Consider the following 27769-nt stretch of genomic DNA (forward strand, 5'->3'; position numbering starts at 1 on the left):
TTGCACATGACTTCAAGGAAAATATTGTTTGCTATTCTGTCTTACTTGAGAATATGTGAACTGTCAATACTCAATGTCACATTCTATTATGACACTTTTTAGTTCAGTGGTGGGTGTAAAAAAGTTTCCAAAAGTATAACATGTGAATGTAACGTGGAAAACAAAGGGAGTCAGACCCTGGTTGTATGTGAAAATTGGAAAGATTGGCAATGTATGGCTGCTGCCTCATGCAATCCTTCAGTCTTGGCTTGCAGCAGCCGTTCATTACACTGGCTCTTGGCAGCTCCTTTGCGGGTCCAGCAGTAGTGACCAATTGCTCAGCAGTTTTGCAAAATTGCTTCCATGATCAGACCAAACATTTTCACTGGTGACCCAAGCCTGAGTTTGTGCCCCCATGAAGGGGCAGACCTTGTGTGTTAACTCCCAGCACTTCTTGCCGTTGCCTTTGCCAGCAGCCTGCTCTGTGAACAGCTGCTGGAGTGCAAAAGGCCAAAGGGAAGTGTCTCAGATTTGCCCTCATCCTGTCCCACTCCAAGTCGCTGGAACATGTCCAAGTGCATGGTAAACTACAGGCAGTCTCTGCAGAACAGCCTGTACAGTTGACTTTAAGTGAAACATGAATCATTTCAGTCCTAAATTATTTTAATCCAATCAGTCAGCTGTGTTGAAGGGTGTAAAGAGACAGCAAAACCAAGAGAATGGCTGCCAAGTGGAGGATACAGGACACAAATAAATCTGCTAGGATGAGATGAAATATGAACTAATAATAATTTATTCCAAATGCTGCAGGGGTTACAGTGTGAACCACTTGTAGAGATATTCAGACGAGATGAAATTTGTAGGCTTTCCCCTGTATAATTTTTATAGACACAGCAGAGGTGAAGGAAGGCAAAGCTGTTAGCTACACAGAGAGTACACACAAGGGTTTTGAAGTGCTCACAAAGAAATTTTCCCTAATTAATATATGCTTTACAAGTCTCTTGTAAGTAGATGAGCATGAACAGCTGTAGTTCTTTTTATAGATACAAACTAATCTCTAATACATGTTGGAGTTGAAGGATACAGAGAACAACATGCTGTGGATTCGTAAAGCTCTTCTAGCCATAGAAGTATTCTTTTCATACCTTCTAAAAGTGGAAGGGAATGCAGAAGAGCGTGGGTATAGTCTTGAAGAATACTGCTTGGGACAAAATCGTGACTGGAGCAAAGGATGTAGCTATTAGTGACGCATATCATACACTCCTTGTTAACACATCAAACAGCACGTGTGAGTTAGACCTATTTTCTTGACAGGTTCAGTCTTTTGTGACCCGTATGAAACAGGCAGCATTTGCTAATGTTTATTCCCATCTTTTACTAGGGTCAATGGCCTCCATGACAAAGAAAGAATTACATGTTTCAAGCTTTTAAATATTTTTAAAAGCCTAAGCAATAAGTCATTATAGAACTCCTTAGACTTGAGGAATATCTTTGAACACGCTTCCTGTTTGAAGGTGTTTTCTCTCTTCTTTCTCCTTATTGCTAGCTGTATATATTATCAGTTTAATATTGTCCTCTGCTGGGAGATGATATCCTGTTGTGGTAGGTGAAGGAAGAGACTGTAATAGCTCCTTTCCATCTCTAATGCCTATGATTTCATGTACACAAAAACACTGTGGATTTTGAATAGTGTGGTTTTTTTGGCAGTTTAATACCAGCCTGAATGCCTCACTTTTTTTCATGATCTAACATTTGTCTACTGCAGAAGTCATTATCACCTTCATTTTTATTTTTAATAACCTTCCTTTTAATAAACCTCAGTTTGACCTAAGTTTCCAGAAGTTTACTTCAAAACAATGCCCCCAGACCTTCTGGAACCCACTGATTTTTCCCCTCAAAGTAATAAGCTCATTACATTTCTATTGATTTTATGGCTTTTTCTGATGTGACATAGGGAAGAATTGATTTACTTAGGACAAAATGTCTTGCTGGGTTCCCTCCATTATTGTAGCCGAAGGGAGAACTGCTGGAGGGCCTATGGGGAAGAGCTGTTTCAATAGCTCCTTGTGCCCTGTTCTTTTGGGCTCAGCCCCACTTTGGACTGACTATACCTCATAATTCTTGTGGTGTAGATTGATAGGAATTGCAAATGAATTTTGTCTGTTTCTTCTTAAGCTCTAGAAGAGACACCAAGGAAAAGCTGAAAATCACTATTGATAGAACTCTTTCCCTTCCCTTTCAGTGGAAAGAACTACAGTCTCATGGATTTAGTCACTGCAGAAGAAAACCCTCAGCTGTACAAATGCTGCTGTTTAGAGAAGGGGAAAATGAAAATGCCAAAGTGGGGATGGTGTGGATTCCATACATCTCTAAAACAACTATTTTTGGGGAACTAAACCTTCTCCTCCCAATATTTATTTACTCAGAAAAGCACATCAAAGGGTAAACAACTTTGAAGTATCAGAAAGCAGGTGTATTGACTTACCCATAAGACATTTCAGTACAAACATTGCTTTGTATTCTGCATTCTTCTCATGAAACCTGCTAAAGGAAAGTCAGAAGGAGTTTCATAATAATCTCCTATATCTCTGGGGAAGTTAGCTGAGAATGGGTTAAAATCATCTCTTAAACCACTGTTAGAAAAGAAGCTAAGTATGGAAAGGACTACAGCCTTGTCCTCAAGTGTTACTGCTTTCTCTTTCCCTGGTCTCAGAAATTAAAATAAAGATCTGAGACTTCAAATTACTGCTAAAGTGCATTGCCTGTCATTGGATTGTAGAAGAAAATGGGGGAAAATATGTCATTAATGAGAGAAGGGAGCACCGACTGTGTATTTAAGTTTACATTTGGTCGAGAAACTTCACATTAATGAAGAAACTATCTTCAGGAAATAATGTCCATTTCCCCCCAAATTTCTCAGCTTTAACTCTATAGTAGCTTTGAAGTTAATACACTAAGTGAACAAAGCCAGTTCTGAATATCATACTTCCCTTCCCTCTCAGGTTAATCCTAGGAGGCTTCTAGGTAAGGTCTGTGTAGTGATGGGAATATATGTGAGCAGAGTAAAATCCAAATAAAAGGAATTTTTTTATGAGCTGCATGAAGAAGAAATACTAAAATTACGTGTGACTCAGATCAAGATGTGATCCACTGGAGAGAGTTCTGATGCTGAAAAGATCACTCCTCGGTTTTTTATCCTTGCTTGTCTTTTGCTGTGTCTTTGTAGGAGCATTTGAGACCAGTCTAGGAAGTTATTCTGGATTCAGCCAGTCCACAGCTGTTCCAGAGCTGTTGGCAAAGGTGATATTCAGGCTTGCACCACTCACTTAACTGCTGGACTTCTTGTTCTGCTTGTGACTGTTGGACTTAGGGTACAGGAAACCAGAGTTGTATCTAGAAGGCAGCTCTACTCCTTGGACACTGCTGCATGTTATTGTAATACTGGGTATCTGGGCTGAAGATGATCCCTGGTGAGACTCTCCTTTTCTTTGTCCAATACTGTTCAGGCTCTCACCTTTCTAAAGGATGCAAAGATTTACAAGAAATGGACAACACAAACATCTACAAGGAGACCGCATTGAATCATCTATAAAAAGGTGGCATATATTTAGATAAGCACTTTGCTGCTCCCCATAGCTGATTCAAAAGCAAACTTAAGTGATGGAGGGAAGAGTAGATCTGAACATTTTTTTTAATATTTCATTAATAACTTATGAAAGAAAACCCCACCCGTTAAACAATTTAATTTACTAAAGCATTAAAGACTTTGCAATTGCTAATTAAGAGCTGGTCTACTTTGAATAAAGACCACCTAGGCTAATGACAGCACATTCACCTATGAACAGAAATACTATGAATATGCTCAGACAGCCTATGAATTCAATCAGGTAAGGAGTTTCTCCAGAAAGAGGGACTGCTTAGGGTCATTGGGCAAGAGTAATGTAAAATGTAGCATTAACAGCATGGGTAGTTTGAAGGGGGAAACAAACTACATAATGAGGTAAAAATTGAGGGAAAGATTAATTAGCATTTTTTGACAATAAGCCATGTTAGCTGTCACTTGTACAGGACCAAAAAGTCAGTTAGGATGAGGCTCACAATAGCTCATAAGAATCACTGCTAACAATAGAGACAATGTAAGGTGGTTGTATTACACTGGGGTTAGTGCTGCAAAGATAGTGCTGCAAAGCCTTGTTTTCACCTGCTGGCTCTTTGCTTTTATTTCCATGTCTGCTGAGAATTAAGGCAAGTTGAATCACTTGTGGGAGTTGTCAAATATTTTTACCCATATGCTGTAGCTGTGTTAGATGAAGAAGAAACAGACACTAGCACAACATCTTAATGAATAGGTGACATGGTATGTTTCAAAAACTGACCTTGCTTTCCTCCAAGCTGCATGTTTTAGATGTTTCCTGCAACACAAAACAGAGAACATTAAATAGTAAACAACATTGCTTTGTACAGCAGTACTTGCCACAGGACTAAGGCTGTCTCATAGGTACAGCCATCAGAATGGCAGTCTCAGCTTAGCATATACATCATAAATATAAAGATGGCACAAAATTAATGCTTCCATGCTCCACTAAGGAAATCTCAGACCTCATCAGAGAACTTATTAAATTCAAGAAAATACTCAGGTTCCTGGAAGAAGTTGGACTTCAGAAGAATTCTATAGTGCCTATGTTCTCCTTCTGCTTAGTTTCAGCAATGGTCTACCCTTTGTGGTCATGTTTTCTGCATTGTGCTGGGAATATGGTATAGTTTTTGCACCTCAAAAACAACTTAATTTGTGCTCAGGGACTGGGATTGTCCTCCTTATTTTTTGTTGCCAAATATTAAAATAATAGTTCTTACAGTAGGTGTAGCCATGTACTCCATGACATTCAGTTCCACCATCAATATGTCATCAACATCTACAGCTGTCTGAAAAATGAACACAGATAAGAAAGACATAAATGGCATATAGGTATGTCATAATATCTGACATGCAAAATGCATAGGGGAAAGAAAGAGGAAAGCAGAGGACTGACTGAAAAGCAGTGATATGTTAAAGACAGCCCTGTTTTTTACATCTTACCACATGTTCATTTGGTAGCAAATGGTGAGACAACAGAAAGATCAACCAAGTAATTTGGACAGTGAAAGACAAATATTACTAAATACACACTTAAAACCAAACATGAGACAACTCTCCATTCAGATGCTAAGTTCTCTAAAACAGCAGCAGAAATGCAATGAAGACAACTGAATAATGAACCAGGGTGGGAATAAAAAGCTGATGGCCTTTTACAGCCTCTAAGTCATTACTCATTGTGTTAACTCGTAGGTTATCTGCATCTTCTGGGCAGGAACCTTCATTATTAATTATGATACAATGTGCAGATTTGTTAACTTGCCAGTTGTCAGAGAATTTAGGTATCACACAGTCTATTACCTTCTCACAATTCCCAGAATCCTGGCTTGTCAGTTTGGCTCTTATGTCACTAGTCTGAGTTGTATCTTTTTCCGTTTCATAGGAAATTTGTCTTCTGGCAAGTCTGGAGAACATACTGGGAGTATCAGTTTCTGTTTCAGTACACCCCTAAAATTAATACAGCAAAAACATTTACCCTAGGTCTCTTAGACTATCATCCAATTTTCCCCAGCTTTACCTAGACAGAAATTGTAAAAGAGATAGGCATTGTATAAAGGACATTTAACAAAAGCTCTGCCATATATGACTTCAGAAAATGTTTGCTTGTAAGAAGCACAAACAAAACTATCAAGTCTGTTGCGTCTAAAATTTGGCTTACTTTTTTTTTCCTCCACAGGATGCACTGCAAAATTTGAAAGAAAATAGTGTTTTGTTACAATCTATTGTTGAAACTTCTCCATTGCCTTTCGTAGCTCCAAGGAGATAGTGTTTCCACAGTACTACCGACTTAGGAAGCACAGGTATTTGGAGGAATTAGGGACAAAGTTTCCAAAGTGGCTTGGGCGGAAGCAGAAAAAAATGGAAGGAAATGTCTCAGGACTGCAGAATCAGTTAGAAATACTTTGTTTCAGGACAGAGTCCTGGGTTTATAAACTTTGTTCCAATTAATGGGAAAACAAAACCCTGTTACTGAGGGAGTCTGTTTTTTAAGAATCAAGACTTGCAGTGTAAGAGACGCAATATAAAAATGCTCCTTTTCTGTTACCCAGTTTTAAAACCTTCCACTTGACTGGAGGCTACCAGCCAGAAGAATTTCATTTTGACTGGGCTGAGAAGTTAAAAGAACAGAGAAGGCAAAGAAATTGAAATTTCATTGTTAAAAACAACTGTCAGAATTTAGTGCTTAGCTGGATTAGATACAATTATTATCCTGACTGTAAAATGAATTGCCAAGAAAATGTAATCTTTTCAGTTATTTGGAAATTTCGTTTAAAATGATTGCAATGAACTAACTAATATGCTTATTTAGTAATATAACTTTAAGTTACAGGAGAGAGCCTGGATGCCAAATACTTGCCCTGTTTTCAGCTGCTGTGCGAAACATTTGTTTCCACTTAGACTGGCAGCAGCAAGCTGTTGGGGTCTTCTGTGAGAAAGATTCTGTAATGGATTTACTGATTTGTCTAAATCTGATGATTAATGTGTTTCCAAATACATCCCACTTTCAGAAAGCATTATCTATTTCATTGCAATCTTGCTTTCACTAGAGAACTATTTAGTGACTAGCAGTTTCTTCTTTCTGTGTCCAGACTGCAAATCTGTGGTCAGACAAGCACAATTACGATTGGAAGTACAATTGGACTTTTCAACGGAGCTCTGACTATCCTCCTTTACTTTCTAAAATTCCTGTTGTTCCATCTTTCCACTCTTCCTTCAGTGTCACCAACCATCAAGAAGAAAATTATCTACGTTCTGCTTTTTCACTTCAGCCTTCTGTCTTTAATTTTGCTTTGTCCCTCCACTTTCTCTGGAGCTTTTATAACAAGCGCCATAATGCATTTCATCTAAAGAATCTACCACTTGGAAGGACTCTATATGAAAATGAATTACTTTGCAATTAAAAATGGGTGTATGGGAAGTGGCTCCCTTACTGATTCACTGTCAGAGAGAGAAGACAGTCTCATTTTTCCTTTCTGCAGCCCACTTATCTCAGAAGACTGGCTGGTTACGGTCGCTCGTCTGGAGGAGTGGTAACTGCTGAAAGACCGTGAGTCTTTAGGAGAAATTCTCAGTAGGGGTCGAAGGCAAGGAACATGTGTTGCAATGGCTCTTCTAATGGATAAGAGGGAGAACCAGTCAGATTTTTTTCTGTTAGCACAAAAATTCAATCATCAAAACAATGCATTTATTCAGAGAGATGAAGTAATGCTGCATGGACTGGAAAATTACTGGGTACAAAAAGAGTTTTCCAGATATCAGATATCTCAATATACAATCACCCTGCAAGATCACTTATTCACAGTGTTCTGCAGAACTCAGATTTATTGCTTGGAAGGGATAAGGGCATTAAAATATAACTCTTGGAACTGAAGGGAGCTATTACAACGATGTTTTATCTGCTTTCAGCTTAATCAGGGCAAAAAAAACATTCTGTCCCTTTAAACTGAACCTCGCAGAAGTACTACATAATGAATTATTTTAATCTTCCCCTAAGCAGCTATTCTAGCTCCTCTTACACATCTGTTTGCTGGCTATCTGTAGAGTTGTACAGAATGTGCATTCATATTACTGTATTACTTTGCTCATATGCAGCGTTAGGAAACTGGCCTAGCTTTCCTCTTCCTGCCAGTCTTCACCATGTAGATGTTCCTGCCCACCTCTTCTCTATCCAGTTCCTCGGTAGTTCTTTGTAAGTGGTGAAACAACAGCCTATCTGTGGCTTTGCTGCCATCCATCAAATCTCACTGCCTGCATCTGAACTTGGAATGATAATGGCCCTCCATGTTATGACCTGTCAGAGGAAATATTATCTGAAATATGAAAGCCTCGAGAAACATGAGGAGGATGCACAAAATAGGGAAGAGGTGGTTTGGCTTACTGTATTGCCTCTCTCACTGACCTGGTTAATGTAACAAAGTGCTATTTGCAACACTGCCCAATGTCTGCCTCTCCCACAAAGACAGTTAAAAATTTATGGTGCTTTCCTTTGAGATGGAAATGTTTCCATCTTTTATCATGCAACAGGTAAATACAGATCAGTATCCATAAGCATCTCTAACTACCATCTGCTTAGTAGTTTGTTCCAAGTACAAATTCCACTGACATTTCTGTGGCATTGAGAAGTGTTCCTGGGGAGGGCAAGGCTGTCCTACAGAGTTAAAATGAGCAGGTGAAGGAGAGTTCAGGTACTAGACTTAAAACTGACAAAGTTACTCTCAGATTTTCTTTTCTATATTAAACATACCTTGTTTAATAGAGTGAACTTACCTGTATTTGGGGTGAGTGATGGCATAAATGATGGGGTTATGGATGACAGAAGCTTTGGCAATCACAGCTGGTATGGAGTGCATGAAGGGTGTTAGGACATGGGAATACCTAGAGTAATGCAAGCACATCATATATTTACTATTGAGTTCTACATTGTCTATGCAGTTATACAGTGGCAAGACAATGGCTTTATTAAGGCTGTACTCCACAGAGTAAAAGGGGAGTTCGGTACCAAAACAGCAAGAGAACAAATTCTACATCCTTTGCCTGTAAAGATCAACACCAGCCTAACTGCATTTCTGAAAAATATGGTTTTCTTGGGGCTTCTCTTGCAGCACTTCACTAGTATGACCCAGGATGGTGGTAACTACTGTGTTGTTTTGCCTAGGAACAATGTCAGCCTTTAAGAAGGCTTCACCACCCTGGTGAGGAAGTTTTTCATCATACTGTGGGAATATTTTTGCTCTGTCATAAGGTGGAAATGGTTTGCCAATTGCAATACAGGAATCATTTTGTCAGCTCCCTGAATGTTGAGATGCCATTTCACCTCTAAGGCTTTTCTCTGATAAGGATGTTCTCCATGTGCAATTTTTAACATGGCTTCTCCTGATCATACTTTAAAAGCATTGATTAGAGGTATAAATCTTCACAGATTCTGGATAACACGCAACAGTGTGACCTTACTGAAATGGAGTTTTTGACCCTGAGCTGAGACGGTGCTTTGGTAGGGCTGATGGAGAGTTCAGCTAACAGAAACAAACAATAGCAAAGCCTTGAGTTTAAGCTAATCATTCTTGTGTTTAAGCTAATCATTCCCAGAAAATGAAACCTGTAGACCAACAATATTAGTGAACATAACTGTGTGCTGGCACACTATTCTCCATTCAAAATATTTTCTAAAGGAATTAAGGTTCTTCCTTCTTTTTTCATATGGTATTGCTCTGTCAGATGAGTTGTCTTTATTCCAAGTCTATAGCCACAGACTCCATGTCTGCCTCCCATATGTAGCATGCAGTGATTTTATCTGAGTCGATTGCAATAAAATTTCACAGAAGACATCCAGGCTTGGTCTGTTAATCTCTGAAAAATCCCAGAAGGATTGCCTAAAAGACATAGTTCAGAAATGGAAAAAACCTGAATGAAGCTATGTTGCTCCCCAGATATCTTCATAAGCAGAATTTGAAAATACTAATTTATAAGATACTGCAGAGTTATAAAATTGTCCATTTGTTCAGTTTTTTGGGAGTGTGAGGCATGGAGCAGAAGTCAAGTTCAGCAGGTACTTCACCCTCCTAAGGTAGATGCTGAATTGTACGTGACAGCCCAACAGTTCTATGTAGCTAAAGTGGTAAACTTAAAGCATCCCCTAATTGATTTTCTTTTAGGTCTGTTGCAGTACTGCAAGGTAGCTGTACTGCATTTCCATGTCTCCTTGCTCCTCCTCTGTGTCTAACTGGTCACATGTCACCAGTGTTGAATGTCCAGCACCTAAGTTCCCCTTTGACAGGAGATGGGACACTAGGACATGTGTGAAGGATTCGTATTTCTGAGTGAGAAACATGTTTACCTTCATGGAGAAAATGTTTGTTGGCAGCTTGGAATTACTCCTCTGCATACAAAGGGAGAGAATCCACTTCCCTCAGTATTTTTTCTCCTTAAACCTAAGAATTTAGAAGTGTTGTGTTTAGGAAATCGCCTTCCTAAGCTGGGTTTGAGATGAGGACCTGCAGTGGCCTCTTCCTTGGGTGTGTAACAAAAAGCACTCTCGTCTCCCAAAATGTTCCATCATAAATAAATTTGGACTGTGTGTCAGTTTTAGGAACACCTACTTTTTATTTCTGACTTGAAAAATTCAAAGAGGAATGTATTGTACTATCATAGGAATCTTCCACTTGGGGTTTTGTGGGTGACAAGGCTTCCTAAAGCAGATAGTCACACACATTTTAGAGAGGCTAAACTGAAGCACAGGAAAATTCACATGTTAGGGTGGGAGAAATAGCCATGTAGAGCCAAGGCATCTGGATTCCCAATCCATTACTTGTGCCTGGATTGTATCAACTATAGTCTGGTGTCAGGCTATGTGTTTTAATACTGTCATGCTTCTGTTGAAATTACTGTATAAAATACTGACAATCAAATAGATGAAGGAAGTGCTTTGATGATTTATATTTATGATCTTTTACATCTAGCATCAAAAAGCTCCGAATTCATGTATGTACTAATTTTGAACTTGCTTATACATGTAAGAAATTTCAGCAGTTTGATGTAACACAAAAAAATGAATCTACTTTTATAAGTTAAAGAAGTAGAGAAAAAAAGAGAATCAACCCCTGGGAGGATCTTTTTGGGGCCCTTTATTTAGCATTTTGGTGCTAAATAAAGTTAAGATAGTTCAAATATCCTAGCACAGAGAATGCATTCAGAAATCTTCAGCATGGCAGTTTATGTTGCCAGTAATAATATTCTTGTTTTCTTTCTCCTTTTTTTTTTTTTTAATTTTCTTAAATTCAAACTAAGAAAAAAACCAGTCAGCATGTGCCCCATTTGTTAAATATCATTCCTAAATAGTGAATGTTTTGGACACATTTCAGACATTAAACTTGACAAGTAGCTTTGACTTTCATCTGTCTTTTACAATTTCACATCTTTTGCATTCACTGAATGTTCCTCTGCTGATACATTTATAATTACCCAGCAAAAGCTACCAGAGCAACAACAGAGTATGGTGACCAGGAAACGACAAAAAACAAGATGACGATCAGTGCAATTTTGGCCATCTTCCACTCATTTTTCATCCTCTGATACTGTTTCTGGAACTCTTTATTTCCACGTTTGCATCCAAATGTCTGAACAGACCTAGGGAAAATAAACATACAACAGCAAAAAATGAAGGTAGGGAAATGAGCAAATAGCTTCATGAAGTGGGGAAACAATTACTCTTCTGATACTTTAGGCTAAAATTCCTGCACTTTTATTGTATGTTAATGCAAGTATGTGACCCGTCCTTCACAATTCGATGTACTTCTGTTGCACTAATCAATGGGAAAATCCACATGTGCTTCAGTGAAGAAAATAACCCTGTAGCAAAAGAATTTCCACATAAACCAAGTATTCAAGCCAATTGAATAATGCGGAGTTAAAGACAGAGGAGTCTTTGCTTTCCCTGGTCCAGTTTTGCTACCTTGCTGTCACTTTGTACTTCTGAGCTAAGTGACCAGATCCCACTGGGATCTACAGGATTGGTACCTACAGATGGCACATGGAGTGGCAGGCTGCCCTTTACTTTTAAAGCAATCGCTTTTTGTTTCAGAGTCCTGTTACTAAATTTTTGTTCTCCTTTTCACCCTTTTCTCTTTTTTAAAATTTGTAGTTGAATTCCATCTATTTTTCTGTGAAATAATTATTGATACACTGTCACTAGGTGTTTCTGAGGTCCCTTTTGTATTTATTCTGGTTGGTTAATTTCTGTACTCTTTTCCGTGTCATTAGATTATATACCGATCAGCTCTGGCCTAAATTCAGGAATGGTTCTTCTAAGAATCACGCTTCTTACCATATTGACTATTCACAGAATTCTCGTTTGGTTTCCTGTTTCAGTCGTGCATACAAAATAAATGTGAGAAATGCCCCAGTTTTCTTCTGTTCTTTCTTTGTTTTAAGAAAACAGTCACTTAAACACAAGGATAAAAATTTGGGAATGTTGGCTACTTACTTGTTGGCCTTCTTGATAGCCTCAAATATAGAGACATAGCTGTATATGATAGCAATCAAAGGAATGAAAAAGACAAAGCAGAAAAGCAGCATTGTGTAGGCACGGACTGATGGTGTGAAAGTCATGTAGTCCCAGGAACAGGAAGTCAGCAAACCCTCAGGAACATATGCACCTAGGAAGAAAGACAGGAGAAGGCATAAAAGCATGAAGTGATTGTTATTCAGGGTGCGGAAATTACAGAAGATACTCAGAATAACATGGGATTTAGTCCTATTCTCTAAAAGGGAAAAAAAGGTTTAAAAGGATAAACAATTCTTCGTGTAAAGCACTTTCCTATTTTCTTTTGTTTCCCTATTGTATTTATGTTTAGTGGTCTAAGGCTTCAGCAAACTGAATAATTTTGCTTCAGTTCTTGAATATTGTTTAAAACTCATCATAGTCAAAGGGAATCTCTCCAAATACTTATTTGGGTCTGTTCCGGTTTGGCCAAATTTAGAAATGTATATATACTCTGAGAGAAGGCACAACCACCCCTCCCCCCACCAGGTTCGGGAAAAAAAAAATAAATTTTCCTCGAAGGAAAGTGAAGAAGATAAAACTATTTATTTAACAAGCACACGGGAAAGGAAAATAATGTTAAATGGTAAAATCTTTCGCTGTAGAGGAAAAACCTGGGAAAGTGTTCGAGTCCTCCCTTTGGTCTCCTCGGAGCTGGGGCTTGGCCCAGGGCCAGGCCCTCTGTGCCCGGTGGAAAGTCCTCCCGATGTGCTCTGATGTTACAGCAATCAGGCAGTCCAGTAGAAAAGGGAGAAAATCCAAAATTCCAGAGAAGGAAAAGTTCAGCTCTCAGCCTCTCTCCAGAGAACAAGGAACTGGAACAAAACTGGCCAAAAGCTGACTGGAAAAAAAACTGCCAGCCGGGTGCTTCCTCACTCCCCCCTGCCCCAGCTGGAAAAAAAAACCTGCTATCTTTATGTGACCTTGAACAAGTTTCAAACTGCTTTGAGAAAGTTTTGCTCAGTTTTTTCTTCCCCCTCTCAGGCTCAGTTCAGAGGCATAGAAAGGCCAATAATTAATTTCTGGGCATAGGCAGCGATATGGGATACACATCATAAGGTCACCCCAAGACAGGTCTTGGACCAGACCTATGTAGGCTTTAAGTATCTCCATTTCCTGTCAAATTGCTTTCTTCCTTAGGAGTCAAACCAGTTGCTCTAGGTACCACTTTTCTAAGAATGTGCAGGTAAGAGAAATTTACTGGGTAAAGTATGACAGCTGGTTAGGGGTCAGTAGCTCTGACCGAGGAAGCTGTGACTGGTCGGGAGAGATGGTCCCGAAAGGAATCGCCTTCCCGAGGCCCGGTGTCTTCCTCAGCTGCTGGCTGGAGGGCCCGTGCAGAAGCTGTCAGCTCTTTAGTGATTGTCAGCTCGTGATTCCAGCTCAGCTCTGCAGGGCAGCCTCCAGGCCAGAGCAGGGAGAAACGAGAGGCCCGTGTGGCTGTTCCGCACGAGGCAGCTTTATTGGTCTGTACTCCGGCGAAGGGGAGCTAGGGACGGGCAGCTCTCTCTACCTTTGCAGGGGCAGGGGGCTAGCTTTATAGGGATACAGGGGGTAGGTGTCAGAGGGTAAAGGCCAATGGGTTACAAAGGATCTGCATAGGGTCTCTCAGAGGTTTCTGGGTCTGTCTTCTCGCCGTAACTGAAAAGTAGCCCCCCCCCCGGGGGGGGGGGGGGTCCTGATGGGAGATTGCTCAATCGCCTTGTCTCAGCAGACGTCCCTCCAGGGCAGTGGCTGGGCATACCCCACAGCAAAGGAAAAAGATTTATTGTGTGGTCCAAATTATTTTGTCACGAAGTAAAGCTGAGTAGAAGTAAAAAACAAACAAACAAACAAACAAAACATGCATACATAATGTTCTGCCTGAAATAAAATGTATTCTCTTTAAAGGAACTATTTCGAACTGCTAGTAAATGAATTGGCAACAGCAATGTCTTTTTACTTTGTAATTTTAATTTTAGCTGTTTATGCTGATATTTTCTGCTCAGCTCTTAAAAATATTGCACCAGATGTTCTGAAATGCATCTAATTACAGTGTGAGAGTTCATACTGTGGGCACTATTACAATCTAATTACAAGATAATAACACCCTGCAAGCAGTTATTCCACCTTCTTCAACTGAAAATCTATAATCTAAGGCTGTACTGTCATTTTGTTATTCTAACAGCTCCTCACTCAACTAAAGACTGCTTCTGTCAGTATTGCAGTTTGCCTGCTTAAACATGCTTCATGTTTGTGGGGGACCAGAACAGCAATAATATGACAGTAACAAAACTCTACTGAAATTCTACTCAGTACTTGAGTTGGTTGTTGCATCCTTTACTAGTCAAACATTTCTATGTTCTCACCTCCGTTGGCAGACACATTCTTTTCTGGAATTAGGGAGCATAATGATGGGCTGCGGTTTTGAATGATGAGTTCATTCTAACTTAGTGACTGGAACTGGTGACTCACAGAAAATAAACTTAATGGTAGTGAGGCAGATTCAAATGAGGAAGAATAACAGAAACTCTCTTTGTCACAAATTGCAACGATCAAGGTGCTGTATGAATGTTCCTGAATGTTCCGATTTCCACGCGTAAAATTCACATTTACAAAAGTATTTCCGTTACTACTAAATGCCATCCTTATTGGAAGCCAGTGACAACACCAATGACCGAATGGAGAATGTGGACAACACCAACTGCAATTTTTCCATCCAGAACACAGTCAAGACTTATTGAAGGTCTACTTGCGCAAATGCTCAGACTGTATTCCTCCTTTATGTGAATAAAAAGAAGTAGATTGACACTGCTGTCTTAGATAGCACCTTTGAGGATGAAAATTCATCAGACATAACACAAATACATTTATTTAACTTTTATATTGTTGAATTTGGTTCAATGGAATAGACATGGGATAACGAGCAGGCGCATTCTTCATAAATTTTGGCCATAAATTTATCTACTGTTCTTTATGCAGTAAGTAATGCACTCAAGGAAAAGCACTATTATATGGCACTGTCATATAATATGCTGTAATGCACACTGCATTCTTTTCTTTTTATTGAGATTGATTTTGATTTGATTGAGACCTTCAGTTTCAATATGTATTTCATCTTTTTTTTCAAATTGGTTTATTCAACCCTCTTCTGTACCTTTAAGTGGTCTTTAATCCGATACTATGAGGGCAAAAAAGTTTAATTCCATTTCACTTACTCCATCCAAAGAAGGGTGGGAGACTCCAAGCCAAAGAGTACAGCCAGACTCCTACCAGGATTATTAGGGCCTTCTTCTTAGACGTCACTCCAACAGAAGCCAGAGGTTTTGTGATGACAAAATATCTGTCCAAGGCAATCACTGTCAAAGTGATCATAGATGTTATGCCAAAAAGAGCTCCGCAGAAGGCATACAGCTCACAGCCTTGCAATGAAGATGACAGAAGTAGCAGTGAAATTAATCTACCCATGCTAATTAATTTCTAGGAGAGTTCAAGTCTGAACTTATGAACTAATGTCTTCTGGAATTTGTAAAGCAATGAAACTTGAGTTTTCCTGCAGTGATAATGCTACTTCAAAGCTGCTGTCTGTCTTGTTAATTACATTATCCATGGAGATAAACTTCAAAGATTTTGTTTGCTTCAATTGCTGGAGACAGTGATACTTAACATATTGTCACTCACTGATTTCTGATGTTTCTAGTGGGATCATTTCAGCAGTCCATTAATATCTTGTTTAACTCCAGTTTTACTGCAGGTCCCATAGAAGCAGCTGTTTTGCTCAACAATGGGATATAGTTACTTTGGTGTCATGGGACTGTTCATATCTCAAGGGCAGTAAAACTGAAGTAAATATGAATACATTAATGAGTAATTTAGCTGAAGTAAATATTCAGACTATGAATACATTAATGAGTGATTTAATTGTTCAAACAACCTAATGATTAAAAGCAGTGGTTTGGATTAGTTTTAACATGTATGCAAATGAACACTTAATGGAAGTAAAATAAAATATGCTTTTGGTCATCAGAGATCAAAATAGCAATTTTACTTCTGTGAGTTTCCTCTCTGTCAGTACCTGTTCAAGAGGCAAAGATTAGTCTTCTTCTTACAACAGTTATATTGGAAGAATGAAAGCACCTTCATTTCACATTTTCTTACTACACAGGAAGTGTTAACATTTCTGTTAACTGTGAAAAATCAGGCTTTCCAGGGTTTCTTGCCTCACTTTGCCAGGTGCAAGTCCCAGAGCAGGTTATTCAGAAGGGCTTTTAAGCTGGTGTGCTGAGGGGCAGTGCTTCTTTGTCAGAGGACTCTGACAGTAACCAAGTCATGAGGTGATTGGGGAAGAACACTGGAAAGAAGGTTAGTGCTGTACCTCATGTTGCCAGTGGTGCCTTTGTATCTGTCTCATGAATGTAATTTTCCTCGCAAGATGGCAGTATATTTGTGTCAACATTGAAACAATGTTGAGAAATGTTCTCAATATTGCAAGAGTGCCTGAGGGTAGATGGATTAACAGCCACTATGGTAAGAACATACACAGTGAAATCTTAGAAAGAATATATACAAACCTTTCTCACCAAAAATCCAGTGTTTGTAGAGGCTGTTGGTGAAAAAAACCGGAGACTGTGTAATGGACATCAGGAAATCACTAATAGCTAGATTGATGATGAGTATGTTGGCTGGAGTTTGAAGGCTCCTACTCCTACAGAGATCAGAAGAAATGTTGCTAAACAGTGCTGCACTGTTAATGATGCCGTTACTCGTTCCTGTGAGTTCACAAATACCAAGGAACACTACATGGTAAGCTAAAGCAGAGTACTTCTCGTTTCCCTTATGAGGGAACACAAGCAAGGCTCAGTTGTACACTCTTAAACTCCTGTGCACTTTATAGGATAGTTTTGATAACCAGCTCAGTGACTGGGATAAATCACACTGTTCTTTAAATATTCTAACCCAGCATTCTAACCCAGGGTACTGCATGTCCACGATTAACAGGAAATTAAAGTTGATGTACACTATGCATTTCTGGATCTGGGTTGTGTTAAGCAGGAGAAGGAGCATGCATTTTCCACTGCTGATAAGATCAACAGTGACTTCCGAATACAAGGATTAAGCAAACTCACTATGTACCACATCAAGCACTTTGTTTTACATCAGTTCTTCTCTGTGACACTCATTTCACTGGCCCAGACTCTGTCTTTAAAAGAGCAATAAGGAGTGTATTCTGCCTGCTTTTGTTATAGATAGTATTACAGTACAGTCTTTTAAAGGGTACACATAAAAACTCAACTGAGAGCTCTTCAGTTTGGGGCTCAGTGTAACTATTTAGCTCCTTTCTCAATTTCAGTCTTAGACATAATTGAAAAATATGTGAATAAATGGTGGTTCTTTGCACTGGTCCAGAATCAATCACTAGGATCACCATCCCCTGTCTGTCAATTTAGGAGCAAGGATATATTATTAGTAGGTGCCTATGGGTTGTGTGTATTTGTTTGTAGTCCACAAAGTTACTGAACACATTTCTGTTTCAGGCAGCTGGTTTTCTTATGGTTTGCCATTACTTAAGGCTGCTTCATAAGCACCTAAACTGTTTTCTGAATTTCTGATGTACTTGTTACTTAGCTATCAGTATCCCTTTCTGTCTTCATATCACCTTCAAATGAAGACAAGCTGTGTCCTCCAGTGGAAGTGGAAGTGCCATAACTGGATTTCCTGTATGGGACCAGCCAAAAAGCTAATCTGGCTCATGTACTTCATCCTCACATATCGGATCTGCATGCCAACACCTTTTCTCTTCTTAAGGCCACTGTCATTCTCTCTTAAGTGTTGGTATCTACTCTGAATGAATGTGCTGAAACCTACTGCTTAATGCACCCCATAAATACAGGCTTGAGACCAAGAATGACTTTCGTCCACACTCCAGTGATCTAAGTTAGCACAGCCAAATTATCCTATAATTTGTTGCTGTTACTTTGGTTTATTACATTAGTGCCTAAAGACCGATCACACAGTAGAAGCTCACTGGCTTGGACATCATGTCAATGCTCTGTCCCAGTGTGACAAATCAGACACAGAATGAGGAGTGAACAGGAATGGTGAACACATGACATTGTTGTCAGAGATCCAATTTCCCTCAGATATAAAAGTTGGAATATGGCTTTAGCTAAAAGGAAACAAGCCAAGTGTTGGAAAATGTGAAAAAAAAAGAAGTGACATGGCCACTAATGAACAGGGGGGAAGAAAGAAACTGACAAGTAAGAAACAGAAGGAAACATCTAAGATAGAGCAGATTTGTGGGATACAGAGGTGCAAACCAGCCCATCAATCCAGTGCAGACACAGCCAGTAGAAAAAAATTCCTTGTAACATTTCTGCTTTGGCTACATTTCTATTGCTTGGAATATCGGGCAGTTCTCTGCTATTTTGGTAACAATTTTGCTATGGCTGTGGTTAATGGGAAAAAGTCAGAGGGAAATTCCAGGTTGCTACTGTTTTCCTACAGCAGTGTCTTCTGGTGCATTTTACTCTCTCAGTAGTCTGATAGTATTCCTGGACTGTGTTTGCAGAGCACAGGATACAGTTCAAGTTCATACATTTGAATATTTAAAAAGACTTTCAAAAGAAAGGTACCTGCAGAAAGCGTAGAAGACCAGGAAATTACCCAGAGTTCCTGTGATCCCCACTATAAGAATGACAACTCCAATTGTATAATGGGCATGGTCTGGGACATCCACTGTAGGAAAAGCACGAGGAACATCTTGCGCTGTCATCTTCTGTGGAGCAAGCAAGAGGTCATAGGTATATTACCAAACCTTTCTGAATAAGCTGGCATGTGCTTCTCTAGAAGGAGAAATTGTCAAGAATGCAAGAAGACAACAAGCAAAAAAAGTCAGAATAAGTGAATTGCTTTCATATTCCATTTACTGTTGATCATCTTTGGGGGATAAATATGCCATCAACAGTGCAAAGGAGGGTTTGCATGTTTACTGTCAATTTAGAATGCTGGTGACGAAAAGCAACCTATTCTCTCCCAAAAGAAAAATAAGGATATAAAGGAGAAAAAAAGACAGGAAGGGACCCATTTCATTGCATCTGATTTCAGGTAGTTCAGTATTTAACAAGTAAGCTTCCTATAGATTTAATTTCAGGAAAGTTTCTGTACCTGTGAAGTACAATTTCAGTTGTCCTCTGACATCACTGGCTAGACTTTGCTAAGCAAGTAGAAATGTTCTGTGGATAAATAGGCATTTACTCCTTTAGCAGTATGGCTGTTTCATTTTTCCCGCTGGATAACACTGAATTGTGAGCTGCCCTCAAGAGCTAATTACCAAAAGCCTGGCAGCTTGAACAAGAGTCTTTTGGAAACTAAACTAGAGATCAGAAAAACTAAACCACAAATCCTTTATCCTTATGCCTGGTCTCCACACCAGTTTCGGTCTGCCTGAATCAAGGTATTTTGCTCTCTGTGAATTATTTAATAAACCACTTGACTGAAGCATTTGTGTCTTAACCAGTTAACAACTCACCGCAAAATTCAGTAGCCAAGTCTGAAGACTGCAGTACTGGAAATGGGTATTTTTCGACAATAGAGGCAGACATTACTTCTGAATACATCTGTGGCATTGGGCTGAGGTTATTATAAGCAGTGTGTATTTAAAACCAATGTGCCAGTAGCAAGAGGTGAACCCAGGAGCCTGGAATTCTGGAAGAGATTGTCTTTGCTTTGTGTGCTGAAGATCTGCCCGCAGCAATCCTCAACCACCAGAGTGCACTCCCTGGGTTTCTACATTAGCAGCAATAAAATGCTGGACAAATACTCTGATCTTAGAGAAAGAAAATGTAGCTCTGGCTGTTACTGTAATTGGAGCAGAATGCTAAGTTTGATACACTAACTGAATGACCGTATCATGGCATTTATGGTTCAGGTTCCTGCAGCAAAGTGGAAGTTGGTGTAACATCATTAACATCAATGGGCATCTTGCCCAGGTAGAAATTGCTGTGCTCAACACACTGCCAGTAAACTAACAAAAATAATCCCATACTAATAGCAAGTAGATAGGAAGAGTCTGAGATAAAACTCTTTCAAGTAAATGAGATCAGGTGTTCTTTGGTTTGGGTTGGTTTTATTTCTCCTTAGCCTTTTGGCTAGAACATTTTTAAACTGCTATTCTGCAGAGAGTTAATGATGATTATTAGTGGAATGGAGATTTCTGATGTTTTTTCTGCCTGTAGCTATCCATTTAATCAGAACTGGATCAATGTAATAGAAATGAAGCAACTAAAGGAGCTTGTTTTGGCTACGAAGAACAGATTAAAGTAGCTTTAAGTTGAATTAAATTTGTGGAGGGGGGACTAAGGACAAGGAAAAATTTAAAAGAGAGATAAATACACAGAGAAATCACAAGGGAGGCAAGGTTATTTAGGGGAAAGTAGAAGATTTTAAAAATTGCTTATTCATTAATGAAACAAGTTCAGAGTCAATAAAAATGTCAAGTGTGAGAAAAAATAAAGGAATAATATTTATATCGGAGCAGTGATAGGGCATAAATTATAATACTACATATATGATCAAGAAAAGGTGCGTGGCAAAAGGAATAAATTAGCATTTTAGTGTGGACTTCCTGTAGGCCTTGGATTTTTACCAGAGGGTTCAACTCTGGCTGTTCTCTAAGAGACAAAAATCAATTATTAAAAAGAAGTCATTTCACTGTTTTCATCAGAAATACAATTACTAAAGTCAAAGACAGGTACTAGTTGATTGAGAAGGCATTAGATCAGGCCTAAGCACTTCAAATCCATCTCTAAGTTGCTTGCATACACACAGCTTCCTTACTAGAAGACAAAAATACATGCCTGTATCAGGTTCAGCTCTGTGTCTTCTATGGGAATTGCACATCAAAAGAAAGGACAGGGAGAAAATGATAGTGCTTTGAGAAAATCAGGTCAGCAGGATAATCAAGAAATCAGATCATTCCCAAAGCTTTTCTCTATTTAGTTTCTCCAGTGCATTAGCCTTGTTTATTCTGTCTTCTATTGTCATCCCACAGTATGAGTACTTGGTTAGCAGGGGAGAATAAAAATCCCCCTGTTGCAATCCATATTGTAGCACTTGTCCTTTGGGAATACTCTGAACAGCTATTTCAATTGCAGTGATAATACACAGCAGTGTTGCCTTGCATGTTTTTCTGTTCAACCTTCTTTCTATAAACACCTCGTAATGAAGATATTGGAACTGGGACTGGCCCTATTTAACATTTTATTGGCAACATGGACAGTGGGATCGAGGGCACTCTCAGCAGCTTTGCTGGTGGCACCAAGCTGTGTGGTGCAGTCAACACGCTGGAGGGAAGAGATTCCATCCTGGAGAGGGACTTGGACAGGCTTGAGAGGTGGGACCGTGCAAACCTCATGAAGTTCAACAAGGCCACATGCAAGGTCCTCCATGTGGGTCAGGGCAATCCCAAGCACAAATACAGGCTGGGTGGAAAGGGATTGGGAGCAGCCCTGGGGAGAGGATCTTGGCGGTGTTCATAGGATCATAGAATGGTTTAGGTTGGAAGGGATCTTAAAGATTCTCTAGTTCCAGCACGCCCGCCATGGACAGGGACACCTTCCACTGGAGCAGGTTACTAAGAGCCCCATCCAGCCTGGCCTTGAACACTCCCAGGGATGAGGCATCCACAGCTTCTCTGAGAAATGTGTTCCCGAGCCTCACATCCTCACAGTAAGGAATTTCTTCCTAATACCTAATCTAAACATGCCCTCTTTCTGTTTGAACACATTACCCCTTGTCCTACCACTAGGTCCCTGTAAAATTTCCCCCTCCAACTTTCTTGTAGTCCCTTTAGGTACTGGAAGGCTGCTCTAAGGTCTCCTCAAAGCCATCTCTACCCCAGGCTCAACAAATCCAACTCTCTCAACCTCTAGTCAAGATAAAAAGCAGGTTTTATAACTTTTTTTGGGTATGTATGAAAACAGGCCTTTGGCTAGAGCTGTGCAAGAATTTATGTTTTTAATCTCTGAAAGGCATATAATTTATTATTGATTTACGCTATAGTTTTGCAGAATCAATTTGAGAAGTGCCACACTGGTTCAGACAAGTATTCCTGACAAAACACCAGCCTGCCTTTAGCCAGGACTGGACATTTCATAGAGATGCCAAATGTGCATAATGAACAGTGGTGTGAGACTTTAAGTAGTCTTAGTAATTGGTTTGTACCCTAAACCAGAGTTATTATCTCTTGGAAAGGAGAATTTTACTCCTCCATAAATTTTAATCCTCCATATATAGGTTTAATCCTTTGCTAAATCCTATTTTGTCATTTGCCTCAATAGATGCAGAGTCAAGAAGTTATGAAGTTGCTCTATGTCAGTGTGTTTCCTTCCAGCAAGTTAAAGTGTGTCCTGGTAGAAGCACTAGAGTAGAGGGAAGCAGCTAAGTTTCATGAAGTTTGCCTTCTTAAAATGCTCACTGTTTTCCCTAAAGGAATGTTTGTTTACTACCTACAATGAAACAGCTAAAACAGAACTGTGTTCTCAGTCGTCTTTCAGTAAACTTGACTGAGACTTACAAACCTGAGATGCCTTATGGGAGTTTGGAGAAAAGCAAATGTTTTATAGATAAATATGTCTAAATCCTTGCTGCAGCACAATATGGTTCCTTATTATTCTACATTTACAGCCTGCTGCCACAGCTGCTTGCAAGGGAGGCAGAATTCTTCCTTGAGGGACAATCAGAGGAAGCAGCTTGCTTCTTTAGGAAGAGACAGACTAAGGTTTGGTGCAAGCAGAGAAGGGAGTAAAAATAAATAAGCCACAGGGCAGACTTATTAGGGCACATAGGGCAGAACTTGTATTTCACCATGAAGTTTGTCAAAACCCTCCAAGACACTAAGGGAAAGACAGTTGAAAAGGAATTCCTTTGCAGGCCAAACCAAAATCACGATTCTTAAGTGATTTGTCCAGGTAACAAGGAAGCCTAGATCAGATATTAAACCCAGGAATATTTGATGCCTGCATCTGTTTTGTCTTGGGGATCCATTTATCGTACAGTTTCCTAAAAAGAATGTTTTCTAAATAGTTACTTCATAATTAAATAAAAACCCCCGAATGAACCAAACCAGCTAACCTCTGAATAACTTCTAGTAGAAGATATACCATTTTTGAAAGTCCAACACACATCCCCATAGCATGAGAAAAATATTTTTGTATAAGTGATAAAAGGACAACATGCAAAGAATTGAATTCAACTATTATTGAGAAAAAACATCTGTTCTTTTGCAGAGTGAGGGAATAGAATCATATCACTTAATTACCATTCAGTTGGAGGTATTTATTACTGAAGTCCTACTAAAGCTAACAGTGATGATGGCAGGAGCAAGGCCATGCAAGCAAATACTCATGCTAAATATAAATCATACGTGATATAGCCCACTCCTCACAGTCTCACAATGGCAAGAATATAAGATCAGGTTTAGAGTTATGGTTACAGGGAAAGAAGAAATTGTCATAAGGTCATTTGGGCATTTGAATATATTTCAGTGCTGATTCTGATTGATTTAATTGTATGACATCAATTTGAAAGCCAGGAGCAGAAAAACTCTGTCAAGGACACTTTTTCAGCTACTTCTGCCCTGAACATGGCAGATGGATTGTATCTAAGTTGGTGTAAAACAAGACAACAAAAGGGAAAAGAAAATAGGGAGCGCTATATGGTTGCTTTTGTGAATTCATCTAACTTCAAACTGTTACTGGTTTTGCAGAATGTTATAATGGAATAGAGCCCAGTTCCAAAACATTGCAAGTTTTGGACGTCCGGGATGAACTTTGGCAATATAACAAGTGTCTTTGTTTCCCTACAAACCCAGGTAAGGAAGCCACTTACACAGTATGACTTACACAGCCAATGATAGTGTTAGGCCTTTTACATTACAACAAATTACATAGTTTAGAAAAATTACCTGACCAGAAACACTGTAATTTCCTGGGGTTCCTTGTGTGGTGTTTGTACTGCCTACCTACAAGAGGCCTCAAACAACTGATAGCACTTACTTTCCTTTACAGGTCTTTGCTCTGATTTCTGAGCTTGCCTCTGTGGGCACTTGCTCTGTGACGACAGGCAGCACAGAGAGGAGTGTAATCCCCCCTCAATTATGGTTTCAGCAGGGTGACGCTAACTGCTAAGCCCTCTTTCCAGTAGACAGCAGGGCTTTCCATAGATGATGCTTGTCCTGTTGAGCAATTTGGATAACAGATTTTGTATCCTATCTTCCGGATTTAATCTCAGCCGCAAGCAGCACACACTGCTTTCACTCCTGAAACTCTCTTAAGCCAGTCTTTATGTCAAGTTAAAATGTAAAATTTTGGCAATACAGACACTTGTCCTAGGGAGAGGAAAGGGACAACTAATTAGATCTTTCAGTAGAATAAGGACAAGATCAATTTTTAATTTTCCAGTGTAAATCACTGTGTCCCCAGAATGCTTTTCCATTTTGCCATGAGCTCTCCAGTCCCTTTCTCTCTCCCTGCTATGTTCTGCTGTCCTTTCTCATGTGTTATCCATCTAATTTAGTCTTGTAAGCGCCTTGGCTCAGGACACTTCTTTATTTTTCTGTAATATACTGCAGATATCCAGGTTTTATTAAAAAATAGATTTTAAAAACTTGAAAAATTAGGTTGCTTTGTGTTTTTATTATAAACTTTTAAACAGACTTTTGTAAAAACAGCACATGAACAAAACCTGCAGTCCTAATAATATTCTGAGAGGCAAAGTCAGAAAGAGGACTTCTGAACTCCTTTGGTTCAGGCTTGTGGGGTGGGATAGAGAAAATTTTTAGCAAACCCAAAAAATTCCATCCTGAAGTGTCATCATAACAGATTCTCACCTTCCCACTTCCAAGGAAAATTTCTTTCTCTTTAGTATATAAAAACTCAGAAAGAGCTTTGATAGGACTTACCTGAGAAAATGGTCCAAACAACTTTCTTGGGTAACTGCATGTAACAACTCTTTTAACATTTACATAAGCACTCCACTGCACTTACAGATTATGACAGAAATTATGGGGATTTCCACCCTGAATAACCACACAAGAGAGCATTATGTTTGAACTGCTATAATGTACAAGAACATCTTGTTTTGATAGTTTGCAACATATTTGATGCACTTTGCTGTTAGACATTCCTGCTTGTCTTCTGCCCATGCAAATCTACTGAAAAACACTGCTTATACAGCCTTTTCTGAATTAAATAAATAGTTAAAGGAATAAAAACAAGATTTAAAAATTTTCATTATGTTGTTCATTTTTGCACTACAGCATTAAATGTGTACACGCTCCTTAATTGTCCATTTACAGTCCTATAAATGCCAGCCTTGCCAGAGATCTACATGCTACAGCATTAAGTGACAGAAAACACTTACTGTTGGGGGTCTAAGAGGCAGATCCATCAGGGTGTAGGCATTGGCTTCTGAGTCATTCCATGCATTGAAGGACTCCACAGTTTTGGTGCTCTTGGCGTCTTCAGAGGGACAGGAGATCCCCTTCTGAATGGGCTGATTATTCAGGGGAACAAAATCTAAGCAAAAACCAAGAAAGAAGAGCTATCCTCTGAATTTAAGTCAGCCACTTTACCTTCGTGTGTGTGTGTGAAGCAGGTTGTTAGATTCCTTGGAATGGTGTGAGATCCAGTGCAGAGTTTCTCACTAGAGCTTCAGATTGCTTCAGTCCATCATCAGCTTAGCAAAGGGCAGCAGCAGCAGCTTCCATTTAAATACAGGAGAGGGCAGAATCCGCACATGCCCAGTTTGAAGCTTGCTCCATCCTGATTCCAGCTTCACTTTAATGACAGTATAAAACTGATGCTCACTTAAAAGTGCTGTTATCTGGTTTTTTGCCTTTGACAAATTTATGTCTGAATTCTAATGCTATAACCATACTATCTCTGTATGAAGACAAAGAAGTTAAAAGGTGGAGTCTTAAATATTGGACCTTATGGTTCTTTTTCACCGTATTGGGGAATTAGTTTTTTGCAGTCTGCTTTTAAAGAAGATGCATGTGTACAGTTCTGCTGAAATTGTCAGAACTCAAATAGATTCTGATATTTAACAATGTGCTTGTGTGCACTTCTGTCTTGTAGAATTTAGGTCATGGTTGTTTGTTGGTCCACTTCTAAAAATAAAGAAAACATACGGATAAAACCTGACATCATTCTTTTCTGCTCTTTAGTTAAAAAAACCCAAACCAAACCAACCCACACAAATACCCTAGGCAGAAAAGAGCAACTATCCACCTGTTTCAAGAGTTGCCTGCTTTCTTTTCAGTTGTGTTTATGTAAAGTACACATGAACAGACACTTATTCACACAAATCTGGCTTTACATTCCACTGTGCAAAGAGAGATGAATTGCTGTATTCCCAGTTGAAGGCCCATTACTGTTGTAAAGTGAAGTTTAATTGCAACAGAGAATTAGTCACAGTGTGTGACAAAGCTCTTCTAGCAGATACTGCAGCCTGAGTATTACAGAATTTAGGCCTTCCACCCACTGTCAAAATAACCCTGATGCAAACTATTAGCTTCACTGCAGCTGGTATTAAAAATAGATGACGTGAACTGTTCCTGGAAAGCCTTTGTGAGAAGGCTGTGTTAGTAATGGTGGGAACTGCATTCCCCCAGCTCTGCACATGTACCTTTCCTTAAATGAACACCTGCGTTACCTAACCATAAACGGAAGGATTGCATTTTTTTGCATGAATGGGAGCTGTGCCTCTAATGAAAGGCACTCACCTATAGCGTTGCATTTCCCTTGATAGTCATTTAAGGAGGGAAGCCATCCTTGTTGTCACCAGGCCACTGAACATTAACCAGCACAGGTGCCCCTTAGACTCTATAGGCTCTCAAACTGTCGCACCTTAAGAATAGTAATTAGCAGGCCCATTATGAAAGGCAGAGAGGTTTCATTGAGTGTCCCTGCCCTGCAGTGTTGGTAGACACAGCCAAGCAAGATTTCAACCAGCTGTGGCAGAACTGCAGAGGTAGCTGATCGACTGACCTTTGCCAATGTCTGAGATTCTATGGTCACTTTTTAGAGTGTGCTTTTCCCTTCTCTGTGTGTGACATCAGACACATGAATATCAGGGCAATGGTGGATGTGACATTAATGGTATGAACTTCAAAAGACATCAATGTGAACTCAAAATCCATCCCAAGCACATACACAGTGCTTGCACTGTAAGGATGTTGCAGCAAACAATGGTGTTGGACATTTTGAGGGACAGAACTTTTTGGAAGATAATTTTGCATTTTACTACTAAATAGTCAGGAGACGTCATTAGAGAAAGCCACAATATGAAACTGGCAAAGGCTCATACTATCTTCAAATAAAGCTTATTGAGGGAGTAGAGCAGAAAGTACATAAATGATTGACGTGCAGAGAAATGAGACAATGGGAGGTCTCCCATGTGTGAACTCTCTGCTCAAAGGAGTTGCTTACAGTTACATCCTGATCTTGTCAAACTGATAGGACAAAGTTCGAGACATACAATCTTCAAGACAAGCATAAATGCTAGATCAGATATGATCTTTGACTTGACATTCTCATTTTCTTTGCTTAGATCCTCTTTGTTTTCTGCTTTATGTCTTAGTT

General features: G+C 39.4%; 2 protein-coding genes across 3 annotated transcripts in view; one reads left to right on the forward strand and one right to left on the reverse strand.

Annotated features, from left to right (window-relative positions):
- Positions 1–27769, forward strand: part of WAPL (WAPL cohesin release factor) — a 138946-nt gene that overhangs the window by 10765 nt on the left and 100412 nt on the right. The gene's annotated exons all lie outside the window — the stretch shown is intronic.
- On the reverse strand, positions 755–25900 carry OPN4 (opsin 4). 2 transcript variants are annotated; one of them, XM_042033278.1, is made up of 12 exons: positions 25548–25900; positions 18761–18903; positions 16700–16833; positions 15347–15550; positions 12093–12264; positions 11072–11236; positions 8381–8488; positions 7045–7225; positions 5414–5560; positions 4834–4902; positions 4356–4391; positions 755–3497 (listed from the first exon to the last, which is right to left on the reverse strand). In XM_042033278.1, the coding sequence occupies exons 1-12, from the start codon at positions 25572–25574 to the stop codon at positions 3306–3308; spliced, it is 1578 nt and encodes a 525-aa protein (XP_041889212.1). In that variant the 5' UTR covers positions 25575–25900; the 3' UTR covers positions 755–3305. The 2 variants fall into 2 exon arrangements, with proteins under 2 accessions (XP_041889212.1, XP_041889213.1); XM_042033279.1 differs by lacking the exon at positions 15347–15550.

Source organism: Corvus kubaryi, unplaced genomic scaffold, assembly GCF_017639235.1.
Source record: "Corvus kubaryi isolate FWS band 111438036 unplaced genomic scaffold, C.kubaryi_AGA036_p1.0 37357, whole genome shotgun sequence".
Lineage (NCBI taxonomy): Eukaryota > Metazoa > Chordata > Aves > Passeriformes > Corvidae > Corvus > Corvus kubaryi.